Here is an 18,075-nt window from a genome sequence, read left to right as displayed (position 1 = left end):
GCAGGTTTGGGGTCTTGCTACGTGGCTGGTCTAAAGCTGTGGCTATTTCTCTGTGGCCCATTTTCCATGGTCAGGTGTGGCTGACAGGGGAGCCTGGGTGCATGGGGGGAGGGGTGGTGCTGGCAGCTCAAGGAGAGGGAGGAAGCCAGACACCTCGCCCCCTTCAGAGCCCCCTTTCCTGCAGACCACACTCAGCCTGAATGTTGGTGAAGGGCACCTTGGGGTGGGGGAGAGGAAGGACACACATTGGCAGTTCATGGGGGACTCTGGCGGGTACAGGTATCTCTTATTTATATACCGACAACCAATAACGGGGCACACCTAGGGCCCACCCTCAACAGAGAGGACGGCAAGGGATGAAGCTGAAGCCGGCCTTGCTGACTTGCCTGTCTGCTGTTTCCCTCCCGCACAGAAACCAGGCGATGCGGAAGAAGTTAATCCTGTACTTCAAGAGGAGGAACCACGCTCGGAAGCAATGGGTGAGTCGCACCCCCGCCCCGATGTGGCTCTCCTCGACATCCGGAGAGAATGAGGCCACTTCAGGCCACACCTGTCTCATTCCTGAGCATCCAGGCTGGGCAAGGAAAGCCAGGGGCAGCGCGAGAAGTGAGGAGAGACAGCAGCTGCATCAGTGGGCCTGGGGCTCAGCTGCCCGGGTGGGCCTCGCTGGGGGTGGTGGGGGGCGGGGGTGTCTGCAGCTCCTTTTCCAATCTGGAAGGGAAGAAAGTTTTCAGTGCTGGCCTGGAGAACTGGTTGTTAAACACTTGTCAGAGGACCCATCGTGGGCTTTTCAGGCAGAAGGAGAGAGGTTTTGGGGAAAGGTGGAGGATCCAGGTGGGCCATGTGCTCAGGGCAGGAGCTGCAGGGAGCTCCCTTATAAATGAGGCTTTCCTGGCCCCCAGGCCCACGGCCAGGTGCAGGACACTGAGGCCCCCATGCCTGCGCCGGTGGGCAGGGGCTCTGGCATCTCAGCTCACAGCAGGGAGAGGCATGTGTGGGAGCACGTGTGGGTGTGTCTTCAGTGGCCATGTGCGTCTCTGATTCAGTGGAGGAGATGGGGGCTGAGTGATGGAGGGGGAGTTACCTGTTAGTGTTATTTTGGCTGCCGAGGGAAGAAGAATGGACTCAGATAGGGTTAAACTGAAAAGGAATTGGTGTAGCTGAAAAAATCTGCTGGGGTGGACTTCAGGAGTGGTTTGATCAGGTTATTTCTGTGCAGGTTTTTCAATTTCATATGTTAGGACGTTGACAAACTGGTTGCTGTTGTGGTGCCTGAATTCCTGTAGCAGATTTGAGTCTTCTAGAGCCAGAGAGAGAACTGCCCATTCTCAGGCCCTCTCACAAGTGCTCTGATGAGGCCAGTTGAGGTCATGGGTCCCTCTGCACCAGTGCCCGATGCCAGGGAGATGGAGTTACATGACTGGTGTTGGCCCATCCAGGCCTTTTCTAGAGCTGGGGAAGATGTCATCAGCTCCACCCAAGCCACTGGCTGCTAGGAGATGGTGGGGGGATGGGATGAGACTTGGGGATGCCTGAGAATGTCTGCCCTGTGGGGGAGAGGTGGTAAGGATGGGGGCTGCTGCTTCCTGACGTAGGGTTTCTGTGGGCGGGAACTGGGTTTGTCACCCCTTCCTCAGCTGGGTTGAGGAGGAGCCTGCGAGGTGGCCCCTGGTTCCTTTCTCAGGGTCAGGTCCACTGGGCACCAGCTTCCAGAGAAGCCCTCCCCGCCCACGGGGTTGGCTCAGTCGTGTCCAGTGCATGTACACCAATGGAACACAGTAGGTGATGACTGAGTGTTATTTAAACTGAAATGGGCAGGTGACTGAGTAGTAGGCAGAGAGACAGAGTGGGTTAGCTGATTTGATGCCTTTGGGGCCCTGGTTGCTTGCAATCTTTGAGCACCTACTACGTGAGAGGCTCGCAGTTGCTAAGACACAGGCCCTGTCCTCAGACCTGCAAGCTGTAGGGACAGATCATGTCTACAAACAACAAGTGATAGCAGCAAACACTGCCTTTGGGTGCCTGTTGTGTTCCAGCCACTCTTCTGATCAGTCTGTATTCTATACATCAGTGCATTTAGTCCTGTGCAATGGGCACTTCTTTAGCCCCATGTTTCAGCTGAGGAAACTGAGGCACAGAGAGGTTAAGTAACTTGCCCCAGGTCACACAGCTGGGAAATGGTAGAGTTGGGATTTGCCTGTGTAGAGGGGTGGGACCTCAGTGTTGAGGTGGGAATGACAAGAAAGGAGTGGCTGTGTGCAGATCTGGGGGTCAGAGTGTCAGGCAGAGAGCACAGCAGGTGCAAAGGCCCTGAGGTAAGAATCAGCTTGGGGCAAAGGGACAGAATGGAGTGGGATCAGTGAACCAAGTTGCCTAGAAACTTTTGTCCTCAAGCTCAGATAGAGCGTTTAGATTTTATTCTAGACACAGTGGATACTTAATTTATTCCTAATAAATGTATTCTTAGTAAGGAATACAAAGTCCTTATTATAAGAATATTCACTCATACAGAACATTTGACAGAAGAGTACAGTGAACACCTATGTGCCCACCACCTAGAATCAGTGATGGTTAACATTTCCTTATATTTGGTGTGTGTGTGTGTTTGTGTGAGTGTAATATAAATATAAACGTGTTTGTTGTTGAACTATTGGAAAAAAAGGTACAGAGGCCCAGAACTATTAGAAAGTAGGGCCCTTAATAAGCTCTTCCGTCTCTGTCTCCTGAGAGGAAGGAAATTCTCTTATGATGACATCTAGGAATTACTAGCAATTCACCATGATCTTCAGGCCTGGGTCACACTGACCTGCCCCCAGTTGCCCCTGCTTGGGGGAGGGAGAAGATCCGATTTGCAGTTGAAAAGGATCCCTGTGGCTGCTGCTGGAGCTGGAGCTGGAGTTTGGGCATCTCAGTTCTCAAAAAAAAAAAATCTCAAATGGCTCCTTTGGAAGGCCTGCAGAGGGGTTGGACGGGATATTGGCTTATTTAAAGATAGAGAACAGGCAGGCAGGAACGGGGAATTCTAAGAAATTTGGGGTGGCTTTGCAGCCTAAGGAGAGGCCCTTGTGAAATGTATTCAGAACCTACAGAGGCTGTGATGGGGAGAGTGGCTGTGATAGGGAGTGAATTTGGAATTGTCTCATTCTTGTTATAGAATAAGCCCAAAGCCCTTGACTTCATTGTTTTCAGCAAGGCCTGGGAAGGCAGCTTGGTCAAGAGGGTGCCTCAGCCCTCCGTCCGACTAGAGGACCTCCTCAGCAGGTCACTGGGGCCTGCCTTTCCTTGCCAAGGGATGCTTGGCACCAACATGGATCCCTGCCTCCCTGCCCAGGCCGACCTTGTCTCTCTCCCTGGGAGGCTGAGCTCAGCCCCTCAGGAGGCCCGTTTAGCTCCATGAAACACACAAACTGTGGGCCCAGGGGCAAGTCCATCCTGCTCCTTCTCCTTGGCAGACTCTGGTTCCAGCACCCCGAAGACTGGCAACACTGGCCTCCAGTGGGGAGGGGGTGTGTGTGTGAGAGAGGAAGAGAGAGATGGAGAGATCTGCTTCCTCCTCTGGCCAGCGGGTCCACCCCCTAGAGCAGTGTCACTGCTGCCCTGGGGACAGGCTGGTGCCACCTGCAGTGTTGCACTGTCCCCAGGTGCCCAGTGGACTGAGTGCACACCCAGCGCAGTGGACATAGGCACAGACTACAGCAGGCCGCATTGTGGTTAGACCTGGAGGGGGGATTTCCTTGTCCTGGGCAGACAGCAGAGCCTCCTCCTCAGGAGCTGCTCAGGCCTGGGGTCGTGGCACATGCCTGGAGGTCCTTTTGTTCCACCTGCTCTCCACAAGGGCCCCCGGCAGAGCTGGGACGAGTGGACTGTGGGGCTCATGGTGGGCCGAAGCCGGGCTGATCAGTGGTGCTCGCTGGTCCTCACCAGTAACTGCGTTTTTCCCCTTGGCTGGCTGTGTTGTGAACTTCCACCTTTTCCTCGGCTGACACATTTTCTTGAACTCACCCATCAGACTGGATCCTCTCTGGCCCAGTTGGGGTGTGGCGTGGGCTGGCTCTGTTGTTCCCCATCCCTGGCTGGTGGCTGATGTGGCCATTGTCTGTCACTGGAACTGAATCTTGGTCTCCAGCGGGTTCTTGGAACAGCCCATACACATGGGGTCAAGTCCTGCGCTCCCTCAATGCCAGCCTGACCACCTCTTGGGGACCATTGTGCTGCTGGGTTTATCGAGGATGGAGATCACAGGTTGCCCTTGGTCAGAGGCTGAAATCCGGGACAGGTGGGATTCTGGGCACCAGGACCAGAGAGGAGTTTTCTGATTACTCTGAAGTGTCAAGTGGGTGTTCAGGGAAACTCCAGACCACACCATCTGTCCACTGCAGCTGTTAGAGATGGGGTAACTGGTGTCTCACGGGTGACCAGACACTCCCTGCCTGCTCGAGGCTCACGTTGGAGATGAGTAAGCCAGGCAGCTACATTCTGGGCTGGTTTCGGGTCTTTTCTCCAAGGACATGCAACAGGCATCAGTGTGGTTAGACGTGGAGAAGGACTTCTGTAGGGCACAGCCTCCTCTCCAGGAGCTGTTCCAGTCCTTACACCCAGTCCTTGGGGCTGGGGACCGTGGCTGAGCCTGAGGCTGGTGAATGAGGAGCTGATCAGAAAGCAATGCTTTTCAGAGAGCGCCCCTCTGTGGGACTGGCAGACACCCCAGGGCTGCACTACCCAGTACAACTTATTGCGACAGCAGAGATGGTCTTTGTGCTGTCCACTGCAGGTGGTAGCCCCGGCCACCTATTGCTGCTGAGTATTAGAATATGTCTGGTGGACTAGGGATCTGAATTTAAAATTTTATTTGATTTTATGTGATTTAAGTTTAACAGTCATGTGTGGCTGGTGGCTTCTGTATCCTCTTGAATGGGCCAGGACTGGGAGGCTGGTTCACCAGGAAGGAAGGTAGCCACGTCACTCACAGGAAGCCTGGGGCTTCTCTTTAGGGCCCAGGTCTGCCCTGTGTCTCCCTGTGACCACTTGTGTATGTGTGTGTGTGTCCGTCCTGTCTGCCTGTATGTCTGTCATTTGCCTCTGTGACTGTCTGCCATCTGTCTGCCTGTGACTATGTGTGTCTGTCTGCCTGTTGTCTGCCTGTGTGACGGCGTGTGTTGTGTGTCTTTGTGTGTCTGTGTGTCGTCTTTCTGCCTGTGAGAGTGCAGAGTGGCTGGGTGTGGGATGCGGGGCAGCTGGGCATCTGGGTGGTGGAGCTGCTCCACCAGTGCCCGCTCTCTTGTCACCTCCAGGAGCAGAAGTTCTGCCAGCGCTATGACCAGCTCATGGAGGCCTGGGAGAAGAAAGTGGAACGCATTGAGAACAACCCCCGGCGGCGGGCCAAGGAGAGCAAGGTGCGCGAGTACTACGAGAAGCAGTTCCCCGAGATCCGCAAGCAGCGGGAGCTGCAGGAGCGTGTGCAGAGGTGAGCCAGGCACAGCCATCCTCCCGCCCCCACCCCCTTGAGACATGTCGGGGACCTGGTCAGCTGAGACACCCCCAGCAGAGGAGGCCAGGCCCACCTGAAACACTAAAGCACAGCAGGGTCTCAAACTGGTGGCCCAGGGGCTACATCAGGCCCTTGGATGTGTCACTTAGAGCCTACTTGGCATCACGCTTATTTGGAACTTATACACATTTCAGTGGGACAAGCACTCCTTCCAGTGTGCCAGAAGCTTGTGCTTACACGGCCCCTGAAGGCAGTCGAATTTGAGACCCCTGGTGTGCTATAAAAGGGGAGTGACCTGGCTTGGAAACCAGGATCAGGTTCCAGTCTGATATGGTGGCTGTGAGGATCTAGTGAGATCCTATGCAGGGAGGTGCTTGGTGACAGGAAGACGTGGTTTCAATGTCATTTTTTCTTTTGCTACGTAGACCAGGTAATGGTTCATTAGTGATAATAATAAACACTTTTACTCTTTACCGAACACCTCACGGTCTATATCTCATTGAATTTCTCATAACAGGCCCAGGGAGCTGGTTGTTACATTTTTATCCCCATATTACAGGGGAGGAAACTGAGGCACAGAGAGTAACACATGGTCACAGTGCCAAAAAGACAGAGCTAGGATTTGAACCCAGATTTTTGTGGCTGGGCTTTTCAGGGTGCCTTTGGAAAAATGAAGGGGCTGAGCCCCTACAAGTTCTCAGGATTTGCCATTCCTGGGTTGGGGAGGGGGCTCATGTCCTCCCCTGGACCTCTTTGCCTAGGGCTAGCCATGCGGGTGGGAGGCCCAGCCCCTCTGCCACCTCCCTGCTCACCCGCATGCCACCTCTGGGGAAGTCGTAGGTTCAGGTGCCGGCTGAGCATCCCTGGCTGCCTAGGGGCTGGTCCTGAGTATGTCCCTTTGGTCCCCAGCAGGGTGGGCCAGCGCGGCAGTGGGCTGTCCATGTCGGCTGCCCGCAGCGAGCATGAGGTGTCTGAGATCATCGACGGCCTCTCGGAGCAGGAGGTAAGTCCGTGGCCCTGACTCCAGCCTCAGCTCCACTTCCCACACACCCTGCTGCAGGGGGAGGGTCCGGCAGGAAACAGAATTCACCCCGGATGGTTTAAATTAAGGGGTGTGTTATGGAATCGTGGGCAGAACCAACATGGGATATCAAGTCACTCAGGACTGGGAGTCGTGGGAAGCCATGACCTGTCCCAGGGCCTGACGGGGTGAGCAGAGAGAGGGGTGTTAATGGGGCCATGAAGGAAGGGCCACCTGGCAGCAGACCAGGGAGGGTCACAGCCACTGTCCGCTGTGGGATGGATCCTGGACACTGCAGTGGGAGGGAGCTGAGGGTTGCGGACCCTACCTCTTGCCCCTCCCACCTCCTGCCTCCTTTCCTCACTTACCATTGGCTGAGCCCACCCAGCAGTCAGGGGGCAGGAGTGCCTGAAAGATGCAGTCTCTAGGGTCAGCCTCCCGGGTCCAGAACCTGACGGGCTGGAGGGCTGGGGACAGCATGCCAGAGGCAGATGGAGAATTCCCATCCCAGCACCCCAGCTGTCCACCCCGCTGGGATCTTCTCACAGGAACCTCAGCCCTCCTGCTCCGCATGGCCTCTGTTTCCCCTGGGGCCTCCCCAGGGGTGCCTGGACACCTGGAGAGTCAGCCTAAGTGTCCCTGGCTGTGGTCATGGGGGTCCAGAAATGGCCAGGAAGCAGAGAGGAGGCATTTTTCTCCTGGGGAAGGGGTTGGTACCAGCCTGTCCCCCCCACCCAGGTCTATGGGTCCAGCATCCAATATGACATTCACCACCCCCATGTTCCCAACACCATGGTAGACATGCGAGAGCCACACAAGGAGGGGGACATGTTTCTTCTTCCCTGGGGACTTTCGTCCAAGGAGAGCTTTCGTCCATTCAAATGGGAGGTTATTGTAGCTCCAGCTCAGTACAGCTGAGCTACCCGTGGCTATTTAAATTGAAATTCATTAAAATGAAATAAAATTAAAAATTCAATTTCTCAGTCGCACTAAGCCCATTTCAAGTGCTCAGTAGTGACTCTTGGTTAGCGGCTCCCACACTGGATAGAGCAGACAGCAAACACCTAGTAAAAAGCCAGAAGGGAAGAGCAGGGGGTCCTGCTGCCTGTGACCAGGCCTGGGGTTCTGCCCTTACTGCGGCTCTGGGGGCAGCCAGGGGAGGTCGGAGGTGATGGACTGGAGGGCTGTGCCACGTGCTGGGGAGACTCGGGTCTCGGAGGGGAGGGGCTCCTCTCCCAGCCGGGGTTTGGAGCTGTGCCCCTGACCGTGCCCTTCTGGGAGTCCTCACGCTGACTGAAGAGGTTGGATGTAGGCAGCTGGGCAGCCCGATGATTTGAACTAGCTGACCTTGGCCATGCTAAGCCCTCACCTGCCTCCAGAGACGGGTAATTAATCACCAGTAATTGGCTGGCTGCAGAGATTTGGGGAAATGAGCCCAGCTGAGTGGCGGCTCGGAGCCTCTTAAGAGTCACCCCAGTGCATTAAGAACAAGCCCCCTGACTCCTGTCATGTGCGGGGCTGGGCGGGCTTGATCCTAAGGGGGCAGGTTTGGAGGAGAGGAGCTGGATGCCAAGGCTTGGGGGAGGAGATGCGTGGGGAATGGTTCTGTAGTCTCACCAGACTCTCCACCGACTTGCCTTCATGCCCCTGGGCTGCCACCGCCTCCCTGCCTACCCTGAGGGCCCCCCCACTTGCCCTCTGATCCTGGGTGGCAGGGCATGTTCCCCGAGCTAGTTTGGCCCAGCTGGGTTGAACCTCTTTCCTGTAGAGTTTTATGGCCTTTCCATTTCAAGGGGAAGATTCATTGCTCCCCTCCCGTAGATAAGGCGGCTGCTGCTCTCTGCATTTAATTTACAGCCCTGCCCACCATAAACCTGTCTGGGCTACCTTTAAATTCTCTCTCCCCCAACACGAGTTCTTATTATTTTTTAACTCATCATTCTCTTTCTCTTTGGTTTCAAATATTCCCGCTCTGGCTGAGAGAATCTGTACCCTCTGCACCTCACCTACGTCTCCAGCACCAGCGGGAGCCCCTCCTCCCCTCCTGCCGCAGCCTGCTCACCCTGACCCTGCCCTCTGCCTCCTGCGTTTCCTTCCAGAACCTGGAGAAGCAGATGCGCCAGCTGGCTGTGATCCCACCCATGTTATATGATGCCGACCAACAGCGGATCAAGTTCATCAACATGAACGGGCTCATGGACGACCCCATGAAGGTGTACAAAGACCGCCAGGTCATGAACATGTGGAGCGAGCAGGAGAAGGAGACCTTCCGGGAGAAGTGAGTCCTCCCTTGCCTGGGCCTGGCTGAGAAACCCGAAAGCTCTCCTGGGGCTGCTGCAACTCATGACCACATGCTGGGTGGCTTAAAACAATAGGAATTTAGTTCCTCACGGTTTTGGAGACCAGAAGTCCAAATCAAGGTGTCAGCAGAGTTGGCTGCTCCTGGAAGAAGTGAAAGAGCATCTGTCTGTTCCGGGGCCCTCTCCTGGTTTCTGGTGACCACCAGCATTCCCTGGCATTCCTTGGCATGTAGATGAATCACTCCAATTCTCTGCCTTGGTCTCACGTGATGTTTTTGTGTGTGTTTCTCTCCTCTTATAAGGTCACCAGTCATATTGAATTTAGGGTCTGCCCTATTCCAGTATGACCTCATCTTAACTAACTATATCTGTAAAGACCCTATTTCCAAATAAGGTCACATTCTGAGGTTCTAGCTAGACAATGGATTTGAGGGTGACACTGTTCAACCCAGTACAAAGTGCAAAGGCAGCCTCCTGGGAAACGGATGAACAAGGCAGGAGGATCTTAGAGGCTGGGCCGCAGTCCTGGGCAGGGATCTGAGGCTGGCCAATGGCTTTTTGGTTTTCTCTTGAAAAACAAAAACAAAAAAAAGGTGGCAATTTGTTGAGCAGGTCCTTGATCCCAGGTGCAGTGCCAGTATTTTCTGGGCTTTGTACGTTTGTCTCTCTTATCCCTCCGAGCAGCCCAGCCAGGCTGTCCCCATTACACAGGTGACAAAACAGAGGCCCAGAGAGGTGAAGACATTTAGCAAAGGCCACACAGCTTGCATGCAGTAGAGGTAGGGTTCAGACTCCCTCAGCTGGAATGGAGAGGCTGTGTGGGGTGGGAGTAGGGATCCAGGGAGCAGGGGGCTTTGGAAAGCAGAGACAAGAGTTGGGTACTAAGAGGTGAAGCTTTGGGGAGATCTGAAGTGACGCAGTGTTTGGGGGAGACAAGTGTGGAGCTTCCAGGTGGAGAAAGACCCCATCCCCCCCAAAACTGAAGAGTTGTGTCTGAGGGACCACCGTTCATGGTGAGCACCTGGGATGTGACATCTAGGCAAAAGGAGACCCTCCCTTCCTGGTCGAGGGTCCCCAGAGGAGATGGTGGGTCCCCATGTCTGGTCCTCCTGAGCCACCTCGCCCTGGAGACAGTATGTTGTAATGACTGCCACCTATAGGCTGGGCTCCCTCCCCAGGTCTTAGAGCCTCCTCAAGACCCAGGAGCCCCATGAAGCAGGAGAGTGGGAAACTGAGGCACAGACAGTGCTTGGCCAGCAGGGCACGTTGGGATCAGACTTCATTCTGTCCCCACAGGCTCAGCTGCTGAGCCACTGCCTTCCCCTCTGAAGAAGGCCTTGTCAGTAGCAAAGCCACCTGCTGGGGCCTAAGCCTGAGGCCTGGGGTTGTCTCTGCTCTGGCTGGGGCGTCAGGGAGGAGTGCTTAACAAAGTGCCAGGTGGGGCCCATGGGCTGTGGTGACTCTGGGTTCTGGGCAAAGCTAGGGTGGGATGAGCTGGTTCAGATACCAGGACTTGTATCCAACACGAGGGGCGATCCGAGAGGGTCTTAGGTGGAAAATAACATTTTTTAAGAATAGCTTTTAATTATGGAAATTTTATTTTATTTTTTATTTATTATTATTTTTTAAAGATGACCAGTAAGGGGATCTTCATCCCTGACTTGGTGTTGTCAGCACCACGCTCTCCCAAGTGAGTGAACCGGCCATCCCTATATGGGATCCAAACCCGTGGCCTTGGTGTTATCAGCACCGCACTCTCCCGAGTGAGCCACGGGCCAGCCCTTAATTATGAAAATTTTAAAACACACATAAAAATGGAGGGATGGTATAATGAGCCCTCGGGTGCCCATAGCACTGATCCTGCAGTCGTCAGTAGGAAACGACACTTTGGGGAGTGGTTCCCATGGCACGCTTGGGTTTTATTGCTTGGGGACAGAAAAATCCTGTTACTTCGTAGCACGTGCCTAGGTCCCCATGATAGCGGACATAACGTTCTCCTGTCCAATCAGGTTCCATTGTAATATATCATACAATGTTATGGGATTATTTTTTTGGACAGGATCTGAACTCTTGACCTTGGTATTAGAACACTGTGCTGTAACCAACCGAGCTAACTGGCCGGCCCTTATTTTACAATTTTAAACCAGGGAGGTGACAGCAGGATAGTGACAGATGCTAAGAATTACTGTTGCATTAAATATGTAAATTCCCCCTGGTATATTTGATATTTTAATTTTTTTATGTTTTCTAAAAGAAATAGAAAGAAAGAGTTGTTTCTGGGTTGATTGCTGTGTCTTCAACCTTTCTGGAGATTTCATGTTGTTCTTCAGGCCTGATGATTTCTTACTCTATTAATTCGGTAGCTGACAAATGGGGGCCCAGGCGGGGCTGGTGTCTGCTGGCCTATAGGGCTGGCTTAGCTGGGGTCCTGTGTGAGGAGTGGCTTGGCAGTTCATGTGTCTCTTAAGGAGTGTGGTTTCGGATTGAGGTCTCATTTGCAGAGGAATCAATAGCACTCGGAGCCTTTGAAAATCATGTGTAGATGATGTGGAGCTCCACCACGCAGGTGGTTCAACCTCCAGCAAGCCACCCCTTTCTGAGCCTCAGTTTCCTTACCTGTAAAATGGGTATGGCAGCAGTGCCTCCCTCATTCAGCTGTCGTGAGGTGCCTGGTGCAGGGGATGCAGGCAAGGGTTGGGGGGGTGGGTGACCTAGTTTAATTCGTGGTCTCTTGGGGCCCCCATATCTGCCTGGGAAACCCGTGGAAGAGATTTGGGTGGGAGGAAATGTCACTGAGACAAGGAAAGGGAGGGGAAGGGCAGGATTCTATGTCTGGAAAAGAAGGTTTTAGGACAGCGCCAGCTCTGCCAGCCGCCTCAGGCGGGACCGCAGGTCAGGGAAGCCTGCCACTCTGTGCTGGGCCGTGTCCTCCAGGAAGAGAGAAGAGGCCGTTCCGAATTCAGTGTCTGGCTTGGGAGCAGGGGAGGGACCCCTGGACCCCTGCCCAGCCATCTGGAGGGCCAAGCAGGATGAACACCTTGGGTGGACACCCACGGCTCTGGCCTTGCTAGCAGCCACTGTTGTCCCCAAGCAAGGCCATGGGGTGGTGGCACGTCGTGGGGACACTGGAGCCAGTGACTCCACCCAGCATCCCTGGGGCCCGAGCAGGCCATGACCCACATCCCCGCCCCTGCTGGCTGCCTGCTCCTTTGCCCTGACATTTCAGCCTGGCCGAGCGGTTTCCCAGTAATCCTCCCGGCTCCGCAGGAAGCCAGTTGGTATGGCGCCAATGCCCCGCCACCCCTGTCAGCTTAAGTCCATTCTTGCCGACTCCTTGGCTGGCCTCCACGCCTCCCCACGGGCACTCGGAGCCTCTGCTCCCACCTCTCTCGGGGAGGCCCAGCAGCCCAGCAGGCTGCGACCTCGTTGGTAGGGGCCCCACTGTGTTCCCAAGCAGGCCCTGTGTGGGCCGGGCGAGGCCCAGCTTCCCAGACCCAGCTGGAGAGAGAAACAAAAGCAGATTTTAAAAGGGGGGGAACCCCACCAAAGAGCTGCATGTAATGTCCTCATTTTTCCTGGAAGCCGCCTCCAGCAGGACAAACAAATATATTTTCAAAGGCGCTAAAGCCAGTGACTCACTCCAAGGAACGCCCTCTCTTACCCCTGGGTCCCCACCCCGCCCGCCGCAGCCCTTCCCACACCCCCCTGGGCTTAATTGCTCCGAGTGGGGCGGTGCCCGTCAGGCCGGGCCTGTGGAGGTGGCGAGCGCCCAGCAGCTTGCCGGCCGCCCCGCAGGGAAGCCCCCCTCGGCTGTGTCTCACGTCCACCCTTCCCTTCCCGCAGGTTCATGCAGCATCCCAAGAACTTTGGCCTGATCGCGTCATTCCTGGAGAGGAAGGTGAGTCGCTGCCCACCGCCAGCAGCCACCCCGTGCCCCTCTGGCATCCACTTCCGTGGGCACTTCTGCTTGGGCTCGGGGTAGGGGATCCTCCCTCCCTGCCCAGGAGGCCTCTGCCTGCTTGGCCCCTCGCTCCAGCTGCCTCTTGGAAGTCCTTCCCCTGCTTCTTCCCTTCTGGGAGAAGCGCACAGGCCCCGCCCCAGCCTCCCGGGCCCTTGGGGGAGGAGCGTCAGGTTCCTGAGTGGCTGGGAAACCCAGGAGAGCTGGGGACCAGACAGGCTTCCCCCAGCCCCGTGTGCTGGCTCTCCTGCCAGCTCCTCAGATGTGCCAGCAAGCGTCCGGCAAATTGGTGATGGGCGTGGGAAGCCTAGCGTCCCAATTAAGGCTTTGTGGCCAAGAGTGGCATGCTTCCAGGGGACTGGATGAAGTGACCTTTCTAGGGCCCTCTGATGGTCAGTGTGTGCTTTCTAATGCCCCTGAGGCCAAGCCAGGCATGTGGCTGGCAAGTCCCCATCCCCTTTGGACAAACGTTCGCATAGAACTGACTCTTGAACCCCATCCTGCCCTTCACACCTAAGCCTTGGTGGCCCCCCTTTTCGCTCCGGCTCCCATTGGCAGGTAGATGAAAGCATCTCCAGATAATGGTAAAGCCCCTCCTTGGACACCCCTAAGGCTGGCTGAGCAGTGCCCGGAGAGGCCATGGGTGGGGGAGGAGATGTCGCCGTGAGTGGACAAGGCTGTGCCCTTGGAGCCCCCCAGCGTCATGGGAGGGCGTGAGAAGGGCCCCCGGCAGTGGTTCACTTTCTGGGGGCTGCCATGTGTGTACTTCCAGCAGCATTCTCCTGAGTCAAAAGTTTCCAGCTTATTGAACCCCCAGTGGAGGCCTCAGGATTCCTGATTGTGGGAGGGAGGCCGGGTACAGGATCTAGGCGGTTCTTTTAAAGGATAACAGTTGTTCCTATGTCTGCCCCTAATGAGCTGATAACCATAGAAGGAGGGAGATGGGCCTGCGTAAGGGGAAAAAATCTCTCCGTGCCTGAAAAACCAGTGTGGAGCAATGAGCCCTATAAATAGCCTGTCTTCTGAGTTAGTGACGCCGTCTCCCGAGGGGTGTGGCCAGCCCAGCCGACTCCACGATAGGGCTCCCTGAGATGGAGGCAGGGCGTTTCAGAATTTGGTAATTGAGCAATCCTGTTTGGGATCGAGGGGATCAGAAGTCCCTACTCTGGAGAGAACTTTATGGCTGAGAGGTGGCCCAGGATGAGACTTAAATAGAGCTTCCAGAAGGGTCTGGAGGAGCAGGTGCCAAGTGAGAGGCCGGCAGGACAGGCGGGTTTTGACAGTGAGTGGGCCGGGTGGGGAGCCAGGTGCATGGCCAGCCTATGCCGGCTGCAGGGTCAGCCTGTCCTTGCTCAGTACAGGAAGCAGCTCTCCTGAGTTGTTCAAGGATAAGTCGGGCACCCACATCACCTGGTTTGCAAATAGTGGCATCTGATTGTAAAACGTGTTTCTCAACTGTAGGTCGTGGTAGTGGGCCAGGTTTAGCCTGGCTGGGGGCTGCCTAAGAGCAGCCTCTGTTAGTGGTGTGTTTCTGGTGGCTTTTTGTTTAGGGCGGTTGAAGGGTAGAGGCCCAGCCCACCTCTGCATTAGACAGGCTTCATGGAATGCCCCTCACAGTGGTTCCTGGCTTGGAACTGGCTCGAACATCCTGGAAACATTTTATATCCTATTAGAGAAGGCTGCCAGCATTAGCGGACTGCCGCCTGGAGCCAGGCTTCGTGCCTGCAGGTGGGGACTCATGGCATTGGTTTTTGAGGGTGTCACTCTTATTAGTCCCATGTGGACGAGGAGGCAGTGGGGGTTCAGGGAGTTCTGGTCACTCACCCAGCTGGCAGCAGTACCAGCATTCAGACCCATATCCACTTGGAAAAGGCCACGGCCAAGAAAGAAGTAAACCTTAAAGAGTCACGTGGGGACATGGGTTAGTCCTGTGGCACAAAGCTTGGAACAGGTTGTTTGGAACCTCAAATACTAGGGAAGAGGAGGCTCAAATGAGAGGAAGGACTCCACACCTGGGTTTGGAGAAGGCTTTGTGTTTGCCCAGCCGTGTGCTGGAGTCCTTGTTTTTCATCAGGACTGAAGATGGCATATAATTATGTCATCAATACCATTAACAGCAGCAGCAACAGTGATAGTAGTAACAGGCAACACTTCTATAGTGTTTACTCTGTGCAGGACATTGTCCTAATACTTTGCATACATATTAATTTATCTGATCTTCACAACTCTGTGATGTACTGTTAGTATTCCCATTTTACAGATGAGAAAACTGAGACACAGAGGTTAGGAAACCTGCCCAAGGTCACCCAGCTGGTATGTGGAGGAGTCAGGATTTGAACCCAGGCCTGCTGGCTCTTGGCTCCTTGCTCTGAACACCCACACTGTCCACTCCTCAGTGTTCTTCTCTTTGTCTCGCAGACGGTGGCTGAGTGTGTCCTCTATTACTACCTGACCAAGAAGAATGAGAACTATAAGAGCCTGGTGAGGCGGAGCTATCGGCGCCGCGGCAAGAGCCAGGTGAGAAGCGGGCTGGGGTTAGGCATCCTCGCTTGGTGGTCAGCATCCCACATGATTGGCAGTAACCATCTCCACGCTGGTTGCTCAGGAGCTGGCTCCCGCAGTACCAACCCTCTCTGGGGCTGTTTGTCCTGCCTGGCTGTGGTAAGCTCCCCCAGTAGCAGAGAAAAGAGCTGGGGAGAAGTGGCCACTTGCATTCTCAGCCTGGAAAATTCCAGAATTCCTGGCTGGTTGATCCTTGGTCTCTGTGCTTAAAAGGGCCACATTTCCAAAGCAAGGGCTTCCCAGGATGACTTGCGGTGGTCCACAAACTTAACGTATTTTAAGTTTCAATAGTTTCGTGTGTTTATTTTAATGCATATTTGAAAGGAAAAGTATCTACTACCTCAACCTACCATTTTTCAGACATCATTGCTTAGGATGAGACTGAAGTATTATTTACATGAGGGCAGAGGTTGGCAAACTGTGGGCTAAGTCCAGCCTGCCACCTGTTTTTGTGAATAAAGTTTTATTGGGACACAGCCACGGCCATTCGTCTACATGTTACCATGGCAGCTTTCATGCTACAGCTACAGAGTTAAGCAATAGTGACAGAAACTGTATGGCCTGCAAAGCCTAAAATATTTACTCTCTGGCCCTTTATAGAAAAGTTTGCTGACCTCTGAGTTAGAGGAAAAAGGAGTTGGTTTGAAGAAATACTCAGTAAATAATGGTAGAGGTGATGGGCTCGGGAGAACACAGTTGAAAGGGGATCCTGGGTACTTGGTGTTCGGGAGATGGAGTGAAAGGGGTGGATTGGTATTGCTGCTGGGCTGCTGAGGATCAGCTCAGAGCGGATGCTGGGACCGCCTCCTCCCAGGATTTAGGGTGGGCGCTGCTCTTTGATGCTGGATTGCAGCCCACTGAGGCTTTTCCTCTCTGAGGGCCTCCGTGGCCTGGAGACCCCAGGGGAGAGTGACGAAGGCCAGGAGCAGTACAAGCTGGGATGGTAGGACCCTGCAGTTTTCTTAGGCCAGTGCTCCCTGGCATTGGCACCCTCTAGCCCCCGACTCCCCAGGGCTGCCCGCCCACCCTCCCTTTCCCAGGCTGACAGAGGTCAGCACCCTTAGGGCATCAGGGTCAGCCATCACCAGTGAGGTCCTGTCCCAGTGTCCACTATGAAATCACCACTCTCCTGTTAGCCTAAGCAAAATCTAGTTAGGGAAGAGATCTGTGGACAGGGGAATAAAGCATCCTTGCTGCATTCTGAACATCAGGCTGAAATGACTGGGATTAAGTGTTGGTCCTTGTCTACCCAGATCATTGGAGGGCGGCTGCATTTGGTTTGCGGATAAGGTTTTCCTGTCTCATTTTATGTAGCCACAGTTGGCTGCCCGCTTGCCCTTCTGACAGATGTGTAAAACCAAGGCTTAGTGGCATGGAATCGTGTAATTCCAAAGATGTTTTAGAAATTTAAGTGCATTTAGGAATTTTCTAGACTAAGAAGCAAAAGGCCAAATAAATGCCAGTACGGAACATAAATATGCTGAGGTGTAAGGGGCGATAGGGAGTGGTGGGGATTGTGGCACATAGAAGGGGAGCTAAAGGCCTTTAGATGTATTTGGAAAATGTCATCAAGTACTTGTTGAGCACCCACTGTATGCCAGTTCTCTTGCTAGTCTTCCATGTCCCCCTCCCACTGCCTTTGTGGGGGTGCCGAGGGTGTGCTCATGGCAGGGGTGCTTCCTGGTGGTTGGGCTAGAGGCTCTGAAAAGGAGAGGGCCCATCTCCTCCCCCTGTGCTGAGGGCCATATATGCACAGAGGGAGGCAGAAAGACTGTGTGTAGATATCATTTTAGGAAGGGGGGTATCCCTGGGGCCGGGGCTGTGAGTGCCCTGCCCCTCCTGTCCTGGGTGCCTGTCCATTCACTCTGTGGCATGAGTGCCCTGTTTGTAGACTCATCTGTTCAGGGACATGTATGTGCACTGGGCATAGGGGGCTCCATGCTGGTTGTGTAGAGCAGGCATAGGTCTCCCGAAGAGGCTAAGCCTGCCCAACAGGAATGAGGCTGGGGAAGGTCCTTGAAGACTCGGAGTAAAGGGCCCCAAAGATGAGGCTGAGGAGCAGCCCCTTTGGTGGACAAGGGTGGAGCTGTGGGTGTCCTGGGCAGAGGGAACAGCTGGTGCAAAGGCATGGGGACATGAGAGAGAGTGTGGCATCTTCAGGAACAGCAGGGATCCCAGAGTCTTTGGAAGAGAGGTCCCAGTCCCTTCCAGGACCTTAAATGAATGAAGAAATGGGAGAAATTCATGGGACCTTCTTTCTCTTGCTGGATAAATAGAAATGTTTCTTTACTCTGTGGGAAATAGAAATGAAAACTCGGTGGTAAATGGTAGCTCACACTTGACTTTAGTGTCCATGGGAGGCAATAGGGAATGATGAGGCCTGTGGCTAACCGGAGAGCTTGTGTCCCAACTCAGCCCCAGCTGATTCTTGGCCACGTGGCTCTGAATTGCCAAATCTTCTGGTTTTTGATGATGAGCTAGCAATCTGGTTTTATATGAAATTTCCTGATTTTTAAATCTTAAGTAGCATTAAAAAAAAGAAAGGGGAAAAAAAACAAACAAACAAACCACGTACTATATAGGCCAAACAACACATATCTGCTCTTGAAATCTGTCCCCAGTCCCAAGTATAAGACCACTGGATTAGACTGTGGTAAAGCTGGGGAGAGGTAAAGAGAGGATTATATGACTTGGAACAAAGGTCAGGCAGGCTGGGGCACTGGGGAAGCGCTGGAATGTTTTATAG

General features: G+C 54.1%; 1 protein-coding gene across 3 annotated transcripts in view; it reads left to right on the top strand.

Moving 5' to 3' along the window:
• NCOR2 (nuclear receptor corepressor 2) overlaps nucleotides 1-18,075 on the top strand; it is a 161,922-nt gene that overhangs the window by 55,683 nt on the left and 88,164 nt on the right. For all 3 annotated transcript variants that reach the window (XM_008585917.1, XM_008585916.1, XM_008585915.1), the window contains exons 8-13: nucleotides 413-479; nucleotides 5,292-5,464; nucleotides 6,398-6,491; nucleotides 8,609-8,787; nucleotides 12,653-12,707; nucleotides 15,186-15,284. In XM_008585917.1, the coding sequence (XP_008584139.1) occupies nucleotides 413-479; nucleotides 5,292-5,464; nucleotides 6,398-6,491; nucleotides 8,609-8,787; nucleotides 12,653-12,707; nucleotides 15,186-15,284 (667 nt within the window). The remainder of the gene's footprint in view (nucleotides 1-412; nucleotides 480-5,291; nucleotides 5,465-6,397; nucleotides 6,492-8,608; nucleotides 8,788-12,652; nucleotides 12,708-15,185; nucleotides 15,285-18,075) is intronic.

The sequence above is a fragment of the Galeopterus variegatus genome, unplaced genomic scaffold (genome assembly GCF_000696425.1).
Source record: "Galeopterus variegatus unplaced genomic scaffold, G_variegatus-3.0.2 Scaffold3754, whole genome shotgun sequence".
In the NCBI taxonomy this organism is placed as follows: Eukaryota; Metazoa; Chordata; class Mammalia; order Dermoptera; family Cynocephalidae; genus Galeopterus; species Galeopterus variegatus.
The sequence above is the reverse complement of the archived record's forward strand: the minus strand, read 5'-3'. Positions and strand labels throughout refer to the sequence as shown.